At 40.0% G+C, this 12,025-nt stretch overlaps 1 protein-coding gene across 1 annotated transcript in view; it reads left to right on the top strand.

Annotated features, from left to right (window-relative positions):
• The window catches only part of LOC125451198 (glutamate receptor ionotropic, NMDA 3A-like), a 160,294-nt gene that overhangs the window by 98,320 nt on the left and 49,949 nt on the right, over positions 1-12,025 (top strand). The window contains exons 4-5 of the mRNA XM_048528046.2: positions 5,743-5,888; positions 9,830-9,945. Of these exons, the coding sequence (XP_048384003.1) occupies positions 5,743-5,888; positions 9,830-9,945 (262 nt within the window). The remainder of the gene's footprint in view (positions 1-5,742; positions 5,889-9,829; positions 9,946-12,025) is intronic.

Here is a 12,025-nt window from a genome sequence, read left to right as displayed (position 1 = left end):
TGACCGGCAACGTTACCTCTGATTTTTCTTCACAGAAAACCAGCATCTTCTGTTTTTGTTTCCGATATATAGCATCTGCAGTTCTTTTGGTTTTTCTTTGCATATAGGAGTTGGGATGTCATGGCCATGTTGTACAGGACGTTAGTGAGGCCTTTTCTGAAGCTGTATATCCAGTTCCGGTCACTGTGCCACGGGAAAGGTATTATTAATTTGGAAAGGGCTCAGAAAAAATTGATCAGGATATTGTCGGGAACGGAGGGTTTGAGTTATAAAAGTAGGTTGAATAGGCTGGGACTTTTCTCACTGAAGCATAGGAGGCTGAGTGATGACCTTCTCGATGTTTATAACATCATGACGGGTATAGATAAGGTGATTGACAGGGGCCTTTACCCTAGGATAGGGGCGTTCAAAACAAGGGGATATATTTTTATGGTAAGAGAAGGAAGTTTTAAGAAGGACATGAGGGCCGACTTTTTTAAGCACAGAGAATGGTTAGTGTATGGAATGAAGTGCTAGATGAAGTGCCGGAATGTAGGTCCAGTTACAACATTTAAAAGACATTTTGATAAGTACACGAATAGGAAAGGTTTGGAGGGATATGGGCCAAATGCAGCCAAGTGGTCGACTTTGGTCAGCATCAACTAGTTGGCCCTAGAAGGGACTACTTCCGTGCTGTATGATTATATTACAAAATTAGGAGTCAGTATATTTCATTCATTTTCAAGGATGATGGTTGAACAATACTTTGTAAGAGTTAAAAAACTGGAGGTCCGGGATGAGTTCATATTCACAGAGGGGGCAAGGTTGGAGGCCAGCAGAGAGACCATTGGAATCAGCAGCTCTTTTGTATCCTTTGGTGTGATGTAACCTCAACTTAAAAATAGAACATGGCACCTATGATCACTGTCAAAAGAGATCAGGAATGTAGATGTGGGAATATTATTCCCACTAGTCACTTCTTAAATTTTGCATAAATTATGCAATGAATACATGTGCACTCTAAGCATGATTTAGTTTTGCAATATAAAACAGCAAATTCCCCATGAAAATCCCAGATAATGTTCGTAACAGCAGATTGTCCAAGCAAAAGATTAATGAAGGTTTTCATTAATCACCTCAGACAGTAGACTGTACAGCAAAAACTATTTTACTTTATTTTCCTGAATAAGCTATAACTGTGGATAATTAGCATGGCACAAATTAATTTTGCATTCAAGCATGCATGAAAGACATACCTGTAGGGATAAATTATGATTAGGCCGAAACAGAAAAAAGAAAAATCAATGAGTCATTACGGAATGTAAGTGACAAAGTCACAAGCGATGATCACCTTGCTAGCAAGCTGCTGCGTTTCTACAAAGGAAAGCTTCATTTTGGAGACCACATATGATCTTGTTAAAAAACATCACAGGAGAAGTGTTTTCAGTATAAAAGTTCATCTCATTGTTGTTCAGAAAATAAAATGGTTAGACCACACCCTTTGGTATTGCGCAGTACAGACCTTTTGTTTTGAGGCGGAGTTATATATATATTTTACATTATTGTTCAAAGTGCATTTTGGAATATGAATTCGTTCAGAAATAGTGCAACACAAATAAATATTAAGCAATGAACCCAATAATTAAGGAGCAAAATAGTCTGCGATACCTTTACTCTTTTTTGATGATTTGTTCAACCTATGGAATATCTTAAACAATCTGTTTTTTAAAAAAAATTCAGAAACTCTGCCAAAAGTTGAAACGTGCAAAAGCCTTACTTAGGGGTCTCCAAATCAGGGCTGTTAGAGGTATTCATGTTCAGGTACCTTATAAAGGCAGTCACCAATTTGTATGTAATTTTCTTACAGTTTGAGTTTTTTAAGAAGCAGTTTAGAGACGGTACATTAGATAACATCAACAACGTGACAATATGTCATGATTCACCAATACCGGGAGACAAACTGGCTGTTGGAACAAATGTTTCATTCGCATGTAAGTGGTGTGGGCAGCATGCTGCCGTCTAGCTGAGATATTAGGAACTCTTCCCTCAGCCTTCCTCCACTACTACTTCTGCCTGGTGAGGACTGTTCTCTTGGCACCTTCCTGTGAGAACTGTTGCCTATCAGTTCTTCTTTAGAAAAGATCTACTCTCAGAGGAACTCTCCTTTGCCCCTGTGTCAACTGTATTCTTGGCCCCTGCACAGATCCTCCAGTATGGATTTGACCTAGCTGTGGTGTGGTTTCACCAGCATGGATTGTGATTCCTTAACTTCCTCAACCGTAGTGGTCATTCCAATATGGTCTCTAACCTCTTTGACCCCAGGGCAGAATTTGCTTACACCCCCTATCCTAAGTTCTCGTCTCTCTGAGCTTGGCTCTTATTGTTATATCATATTTATGGAGGCAGTGTCAATGTCTCTGTCAGTCACTTGTCTGAAACCTTTTAGCCAATGGTCAACGGCCACAGGACAGCCAGATGTCAGATGATTGCCATCCCAGTGCCCACCTACATTTAAGGGTTAGTTTACCATTCTTTCTGAGCTTATTTTCAAAAATAGCACTGATAATAGAGTGCATTTGGCACCAGATAAACTGTCAATGTCAGTTCATTGGGCACCATGTCCTCTGTCCCTTTGTAATTCTTGTTTTCATATACTAGAATTTTGGAAAGTTAAGTACTGTTGTAATATGTGTTAAATGAAAGCTCATGCTACGCTGTAGATACTAGGAAAATTTGGTTTATAAAGGGATAGCAATATTCAACACTATATAATCTCCTTTGGTGTTCCTGACTGTGATTGATGGTCAAATCCATACATTCCTATGTTTCTAACTTGCTGAGTTAATTTGCATGTCATGATTAAAAGCTGTAAAGTCCCTGTACAACCACTTGAAACTAGACCTAACAGCATAAAGAAGGGTATCTCGTAACATTGGGTCACTTCTCAACTCGAGGCGGTTGGAGTTCGAAAGCAATTCTAGATTTTAATTTGGGAAAATAATCAATTTGGGATAGCTTCTCGTTTCTGCAAATCTAGCTGCGGTTTAAAGAGAGAGGACCATTCTGAGTTTGGTGATTCAGCACAGAGCAGTCGTGATTCAGGATGGACAGTGTCAGACCTGAATTGGAAGGATGTGGGTTTAAGTCTCACTCCAGAGACTGTTAAGTCCACTTTTGTATTGGACTGTGGATTTTAAAATGGTAATATATATTCCTTAAATGCAAGGACTGAGGAAGATGTTGCAGTTTTATAAAGAAAACAAGTTGTTAGAACACTGTCTATAGTATGTGCAAGGTGGCCTTATTCAAGCAGACTGTAGACACATTGCCTCTGAGCGAATATCTGATGGAGGTTTTGCCCAGTGACAGACTTTTGATTGGTTTGCCAACCAGGAGCAGTTGCATGTACCCAGGAGTACTCGGCATTGAAAAAAACTTACTGATTGGTTCCTGAGTGCTCGGCTACACTTTGATGTTTGATCAATACAACAGGAGCACCCAGCCTGCGAAGAAGATTACATTTCTCAAGCAGCTAGCTACTTTCTCTCTGCAAATTCCAGTCTTGCAAGGAAAGGACAAGTCCTCAACTAGTGAAAGAAAGAACAAGAATTGGTGTGTCCACAATCTCATGCCCACCTGACAAAAATCAAAAGGAACTGAAGCAAAATATCTCATTGGTGCTTGTAGTCCAGAATGATGCTTCACTGGCCTTTTATTATTCCTTCACCAACCATAATATTTGACATTTTGTCTCTATGACTGTATGTGGATGGTTGTATTTATTTCAAATTTTGCTTTAAATTGGTAGAGTTTAAGTTGTAGATTAATCTGTTTTAAATTAATCTGTTTGCAATAAATAGCCGTTAGTTACAGAAATCTGATGAGTGTTTTCTTTTATTGGAGTTCATTAGTCAGGTAAATTAAGGACTTTGATTAAATCATTTTACATTTGTGATGACTCAGGGATTTCTGGCACCTTACTCCAATGACATGAAATCCTGTCAGTCATGTCAGGTGGCCCAAAAAGATTACATGGTTCCTTCAAAATGAAAGCATTGATTTGCACCAATGCTCAGTTTTAGGGGTGAACCGCTTCCATGTTGAGCAGCTCATGAGAAGTCTCAGATGTGTTCAGAGGAGTGGCTTTTTGTTGTTAAAAAGCTGTCAACATTAGAATTCAAGCCCATCCAAGCCAATAAGCTTGCCTAAAGCAGTGCACCAGACTCGCTACCAACAGACCTGACCAGGGTGGAGACACAAGACTGAACTCAAATAGGGACTTAACTCAAAAAAGTCATCCTTTAGGATTTTGTCCTTGTCTCACAGAAGCCTTTGTTGAAAAGTTGTCAAAGTTTGCACACAGTCTCCTCACTGAGTTGAAAATAAGTTACCAACACTGGAATTGCTGAGTGCTGTAGCTAACTTTTTGTTAAGTGTGAATCCTGGCAGATGTGAGAGAGTCAGTACCATTGCAATCCTAGCAGTGCTGCACGGTAGCTGTAATTATGTGACAGACATCACTTGCACAAGGCATCTGACAGAGATAGTACCCAACTTCCTCCTGTGACTGTCTTTTGCTGTAGCAACCTTACACACTCTGAGGACATGAAACACTGAGTAGCCAGTGGTGGCACTTACCCTGGCAGGACCAGCAGTGGGGATTGTGCCCAGCAATATTGAATCACAGGTTCGTTGGCAGGGGTCATAGAAAAGTGACACTTTAATTATTGCAAGGCAACGAGACCAAGTTTTTAAATCCTCTCACTGTCCTGGGAAACTGTTCAGTTTTCGAAAGTTGAAACTCTCCGAAATTTGACTTTAAGCAATTTTTGGGATGGTTCTGGGCAATTGTCCTTTGGAATTTTCCATTTCCAGGGCAATTCCTTCAGGCTCAGCTGCTGCAAAATGATCAGATTGTGACAATCAGAACACCTGGGCCAATTTCTAAAAGGGTATGCATGTACACTCAGAACACAGTGAGGAAACATTCAGATTACAAAGGGCTTGTTTGCTATTCCTGCAGTTCTGTTAAGGAGCCCTATTGTCAAGCAGCACATATGACAGAATTACAATTAGGTTTTATTTTCACATGTATTCAAGTAGAGGGATACAGGAATACAGTGAAAAGTGTACAATGTTGCCATTCATGGCACCACCTTAGGTGCAAGGCACCTAGGTACAAAATTTTAGGCAAAAAGTGTGTAAAACATAACTTAAAAGCTCAACGTTACAGTTCTTCTCAGTATTAAGTAGTAAATAAGAAATAAAGTTAGAAGTTCCAAATTACAGTCCTTCCTTAGCCATGAGCCTAGTGGTAACTTTGATCACCAATCCTCTACTGGGAACACAAATGTAAAATCAACCATTCTGCATTTCTTCACGTTCTGGATTTGGCATATGTTGGTACGTTTTAAATGAATAATTAGCTGTAGAGAATGGTTTGTGTTTGGCTTCCATTGCATTTTGAAACGGAATATAGTGCCTGTCCCATTTATTACATTTAGTTGACAGTCTGTCCCACCAAATCATCCTCTTTCTACTGAGAATTTGTTCTTTCATTAATTTTGCCGACACTGAGTCAATGTCTGTACAGCATTGTATTGACGTCTCTACAGCCCGCAGAAAGTTGGGATGCTGCATTAGCTCTGAAACTTTCAGCTGATACTTGCAGAAGTTTTTCCACAGTGTTTGATAAATGTCCAAAGGGATGCTTTTAAGTGTTGCATGTTCTATTGTGCTCATGGGTTTAATTGTATCTTCAAGTTCCACCACCCATCCCAAGGTTTCCGTTTTGCAACTGTCCGGGAAAGCAGCGCTGAGGATTATGTGAAGAAGAGTTTCCCAGAAATGAATGAATATATGAGAAGGTATGATGTGCCAACAACACCAGATGGTGTGAAATACTTGAAGTAAGTACTATTTCCTATTCCACATTACCAAACTCTTTTGTGTCCAGTTACTGAGCCAATATACGCATGCTGCAGTTTTTTGTTTCTTCCCAAATGTTAAGTTTTGATCCCCATCCTGTCCCATTAAACCTTTTGTATGTCAAGTACAGCCCAGTGAATAAAATGTGTGATCAGAGCTTAAACACTGGAAATCCTCAGCAAGTCAGATAGAGCCTGTAAAGGGAGAAACATGAGTTGACATTTCGGTGGCTACAATGCTTATGGTTTGTCTTTCCACTTCAGCTACTACTTTATGCCAATTGCAATCATATCTGAGATTCAAGATAATGAGAACTGCAGATGCTGGAGAATCCAAGATAACAAAGTGTGGGGCTGGATGAGCGCAGCAGGCCAAGCAGCATCTCAGGAGCACAAAAGCTGATGTTTCGGGCCTAGACCCTTATCTGAGATTCACCTGGTGTAGTGGGTAGTGATCTCAGAACTACTGAAACAGGGAAAGAGACAAGTTGAACTTCAGGACTTTACAGCCAAGGAAAATGCAGTCAGCATGTACCCTGACAAGTTGGCTATCAGCCTGTGAATCCTTCTAACACACGCCAATGGCAGACAGTAGGAGTAGGACAGATTCTATGGTAAACCATCTGATGGAAAGAAAGTTGGAGCCCCTACTATGACTATTCATAGGTCGAGTCTACATATAAAAGGTGCATGTTGCCTCAACAACTCACAACTCCTTCAGTGATGTGCAACACATCACCTGTACTAGCATGCATGCTAAATTGCAACTCAGCAATGAGTGACAAAGTGAGACAAAAAAAAATTAGCTCAGTTTATTTTGCTACTGGATCTATTCTTCACAACCCCCGAAAGTTATGATGATGTTTGCCCTTTCTTGGGATGCTAGAACACAAGGGCACAATCTCACAATAAAACCCGATCATTTAGGATCAACGTGAGGAGAGACTATTTCACTCTGAGAATTGTGGATCTTGGGAATTCTGTACCCTAGAGGGCTATGCATACTCCAACTGCTGAATAAATTTAAAGCTGGGATAGGCTCGGAATCTAAATACATGCAGGAGAACAGAATTGAAGCCTAAGACTAGCTGTGATTGTATCAAGTGACAGAATAGGTTCAATGGACCATTTGGTCTGATCCTGCTCCCATTTCTTGTGCCCGTGAGTCAGACAAGCTGAGCCAGCGAGCAATTGAAATGTGTTGAATGCACTCCATTTTCGTGAGCCACCCTATTTACATAACTAATCGTTCCTGCTTTCACCTATGCAAAGCAGCTGGTTTAGGCAAGCTGAGAAGTGAGACAATTAGAATGGAGTTTGGATACAATTTAAGAGAGGCAGCTATTTGAAAGGTTGCAGAAGGGAGCAAAAATACCATACCTTTCAAAACGCTTTTCAACCCTCTTGCTTTTGTTTAAGCAGGACTCAAAAATTCAATTTAACCAATGCGCAGGTCTGATACAGAATGTGGAAAAACAAAGATTGGAAGGAAGTTAGGGAATTTGTTTTTACTATGTAGCAATCTGTTATGATCTTGAACACAGTATATTGCTGATTCTCTATTAATTTTTCAAAAATGAGCTGAATATTTTCTTCAGTGAGAGAAATATGCAGGGCTTTGGGGAAAGAGCATGCAAGTGAAGCTTGTTGGACAGGCAAGATAGGCTGAATGGCTGCCTTCTATGTCGTGTCATTCTATAATTTTATGAGCCCCAACTTTTTATCAAATGACTGATAGTTGACATTACGTTGCATGTGGGAGGGCATTCTAGGGTACCCGTCCAAAATGGCAGCAGTGTGGACATTTAGCATGTGGATTTAATGAGAAAATAGGTGATGTGACTTTGCATTACTGGTCATTTTAAAAGTGGCAAAGAGTTGGGAAGGAACCTGTTTCAACCTGCAGAACACCTTGTGTGCTGCTTTAATTGTGAATCAGAGCCTACTGACGCAGAGTTCCACAGACTTGCTTATGTGCATGGGTAGATTACGATGGCATAAACTGAAAATGTAGTAAATTTATGAGCAAAACTATTGCAATGTAAAAGAATCTATGACACGAAACCTTTCCAGTTGCTAAGTAACCCCTGGAAAAAAAGTTTCAGAAGCATCAGAAATACAAACGTCATGACTGCGTTTTTCTTTGAATTATTTTTAGGTTTAATTCTGCACCTGTCAAATGCAGCCATAAGTGAAATCAATGCACGATAGTGTAACAAATGGCAAATTTTGATCTAATTTCTTATTAGCATATTTCCATAATATACTGAATTTTTTTGAAGAGCTATTACTTTTGTATTCTTTGTAACTCAGGATAAAGTGCGGCAATGGTGACTCCCCAAAATTTAAGTGATCAGTAGAGAAGGCTATCCTGGGGCTTCTAACCCAATCCCGCTGCCCTTTGCGCCATTTCATCCCTCACCCCTCTCTTCCACAAAGCCTAAGATTTTTCACTGTAAATTTAAGTACTTTGTCAGAGCTCAGTTAACTCGTATCACAGTTCAGGGTTCAGACCAGAGACTTAGCATCACAAGATATGGTAGTGTAGGGATGAAGATTGAGGGAAAGGATAGCGGTGCCCATTTCAACATTCAACCGGAAACAGGCAAGGGTCATGTCACTGTGTGGAAGTAGTTATTTAGCTGACCTAGTGCCATTTTTCTATCTATCTATTAGCACTGACACGACTGCTCTCTTAACCCACTCACAAACCTCAAAGCCCCAAGCGGAAATGTGGCCAACTAAAGAAACTATTCTAGTCAGTAAATTGCGGAAGCAGATTTGGCATTCATTTGTGATTTCAATTTCTTAAGCCTCAAAATCCTCAAATTCATCTCTCTGCTGCTGTGAACATATAGTCTCTCCCACTTAAGCTGTTAATGAACATTTGACCATTTGGATTTCATGGCATTTCAAGTTTCTTCAACAATTCCACTGTTCTAATTAAATGAGGTGCAACGTCCAACCTGATAGAATCATCTCTGACCCCATCTGTCTACACTCAACGTTTGATATTGGCTTGTACTCAAGTGTCTAGTGTGGGATTTGAACCTTCAGCTTTTTATTCTGAGGCAGAAGTGATAACACAGAGCAAAGGCTCTCTCAGTTTACATCATTCAGCTGTTCTTTTTTCCCTGTGCTGAAGCACAACATTAAATATTGATTATATGATTTGGTGGAAGGTCATACCAGAACCTGACTGAAGATCTGAATAAACACAATCAAGTGTTTTCCTAACACTACAGATTAATGTTGGTTCAAGTGCAATAACGTGATACATTTTTCAATATTTTAGCTTCAACCCATGGTTTTAGAGATAATATGAATTATTGACTTTTGATTATGTTGATTGAAAAGTTGACATTTCATTTTGCATTGAAATTGTTTATTGAATCAGATGAGTAATCATATCCAGAAATAGGTGTTGCGCTCGAGAGAAATGTGATTTTGATAAAAACAATCGCTGGAGGATCAGGTTTAGTGCCTCCCTAATACTATTTCAAATTAATTGACTATATGTTACTGTCAATGAATTATTTTATTCAATGATTTCAATTCTTCAGTGCACATGTCGAATTAATTTGGGATGTGGGTTTTGTGCTGAAGAGGTTCCATGGAGACATAAAGAGTAATGTTGGATTAATATTGAGAGAAGAATGTGCAAGGATTTGGGAGAAGGTGAGGTAGGGGTCTCTCTCTGGGGGTGGTGGCACTAAGTGAATTACTCCTTCTAAAGAGCCAGCACTGACACGACAGAAAGAATTCTATTGGTTAAATGTGGATGAATTCATGAACAAGACGACAGTAAAAATATACTGCTGAGAAATCATTTCTATAACATTCAAGAATATGTGCAACAGAATGGTAGATCCAAATTTCAAACCAGTTCCATGGTTGACTAAAGATGTAACTTCTGAACCTAGGAATGATCCTCAAAGACTCGATGCTTTTATAATGGACAAAGCACTGTTAGATTATGAAGTCTCAATTGATGCTGATTGCAAGTTATTAACCGTTGGAAAACCTTTTGCAATTGAAGGTACGCCTTTCTTTATAAATTTTCGTGATGTTTCATTGATATTCTCTCTTTGTTCAAGATGGGTCACATTAGCAAGGAGAAAAGGGGATGAATGCATTTAAGATTTAAAAATTCTTTTCAAATTGATCAAAGATAATTCAGTGCATTTTTTAAAATTGATTCTTGGAAAAACATGTCAACAAGAGAAGGTTAGCCAACTAACACAAGATAAAGAGTTGGGATAAGGGGGACATTTTCAGAATAGCGACCTGCAGCTGTTGGACTGCCATGGGGATCAGTTCTGGGACCACAGTTATTTACAATATAGGTTAACGACTTGAATGTATAAGGTGAGCGAGAAAGTGGTGGGGATTACATAGAGTTTGCAGAGGGGTGCAAGACAAGTTAAGCAAGTAGGCAAAAAACCTTGGCAGATGGAATATAATGTGAGGCAGAACACTTTGACAAGGACAGAGGAGCTGAATATTATCTAAATGGAGAAAAAAATACAGAAATCTACAGCAGATGGATGTGGGAATCCTCACGCATAAAGCACAACAAGTAAGCATTCCAACTTTAGCGGGTAACAGGAAAGGCAAAGGGAATGTTGGCCTTTATTTCAAATGGAATGGAGTATACAAGTAACTGTAACTAGTCAGACCACAGCTAGAACACTGTGAATGGTTTTGGGGCCCTTATCTAGGGAAAGACATACTGACAGGGAGGCAATCCAGACAGAGTTCACTAGGCTGATACCAGGAATGAAGGAGAGGTTTTGTAGGTTGTGCCACTACTTGTTTGAGTTTCCATGAATAAGAAGCAACGAAACAAAGTTCTTTGAGGACTTCATAGGTTAGATGTCGGAAGGTTGTTCCCCCATGTCGGACAATGTAGGAATGGAGGGCATAATCTCAGAGTAAGCGGTCACACATTTAAGACAAAGATGAGGAATTTCTTATTGCAGATGGTAGCAAATCTGTGGAATTCTTTCCTGCAATATGCTGTTGAGCCTTGGTCATTAAGTGTATCCTAGGCTGAGATTGATTCCCTTAATGATTCAAAATCTATGGTAACAGGGTAAAGGCAGAAATATAAAGTTAAGGAATAGCAGGTCAGCCACGTCTCATTGAATATTGGAGCAGTCTCGATGGCCTGAATGCCCTACTTTTGATCCTTCATCTTGTTGCTAATAATGATCTGTGTTAACTGAGTGATTGATAGGCCAACAGTTTGACTGAGAGACACAAAGAAAATATCGACTTTGTGCCAAGCTAGATGCCTGATTAGCAGCTGGAAGGGACATGTGAATGGAGGACCCCAAGTCAGGCAGCTTTACCTGGAGGAGCAGGTATTACTTGGAGGTAATGAGCAGAAAGGCCCCTATACGGGCAGTCTGCAGCACCTAGAGGAGCAGGTGAGCAATAGGGCACCAGCAATGGTAATGATTGTCACAAGGTCAGCCAACTGAACAATGTAGAACATGAGATCCCGGATCAGGGCTGTTAATCTGGATATCTCAGAGATCCATGGCTGACAGATAAAAAGGTCAATATGAGAGATCCTCACTGTAGTATCTACTAGAATGAGGCAGTACTAAAGTCAAGGCCTGTTAATGTTTAAATAAAGGGTGACTTGGTGACGGATACTGGCCTTCTGGAGTTATCTCAGTGGCGATGAGAGAAAAGCACAACCGTGAAGAAACTTGCTTGCAACATTTGTCTTTGAGTTGGAGTAACCATTTCTTACATAACGTCTTTGCATAGAGAGCTTCACTCCTTCGACCCTGCTGAAGACTGGGCCCAGAATGTGGAAAGAGTGGGTTTTTTTTCCAGGCAACAACATTGCAGCAGATGAAAGACATAACTCTCCTAAGTAATTCTCCTGACAGCCTGAGGAGCTGCAACGTTTTTTGTCATTAAGAGCCTAATGTTCCCTGAGGCACCAGATACTAAAACCCATCAAGAATTGTCGGATATAGTTAAGAAACATTACGGCCCCAAACTTCCTGCAATTGTGCGACACTACAGGTTTCAGTCAGCAATTCGAGAACCAGGGGAACCCAGGTTGGGATTTTTGACTAGGTTAAGATGACTGACAGAAG

The sequence above is a fragment of the Stegostoma tigrinum genome, chromosome 3 (assembly GCF_030684315.1).
Source record: "Stegostoma tigrinum isolate sSteTig4 chromosome 3, sSteTig4.hap1, whole genome shotgun sequence".
NCBI classification, from domain to species: Eukaryota; Metazoa; Chordata; class Chondrichthyes; order Orectolobiformes; family Stegostomatidae; genus Stegostoma; species Stegostoma tigrinum.
This window is presented reverse-complemented; position numbering and strand designations above follow the sequence as displayed.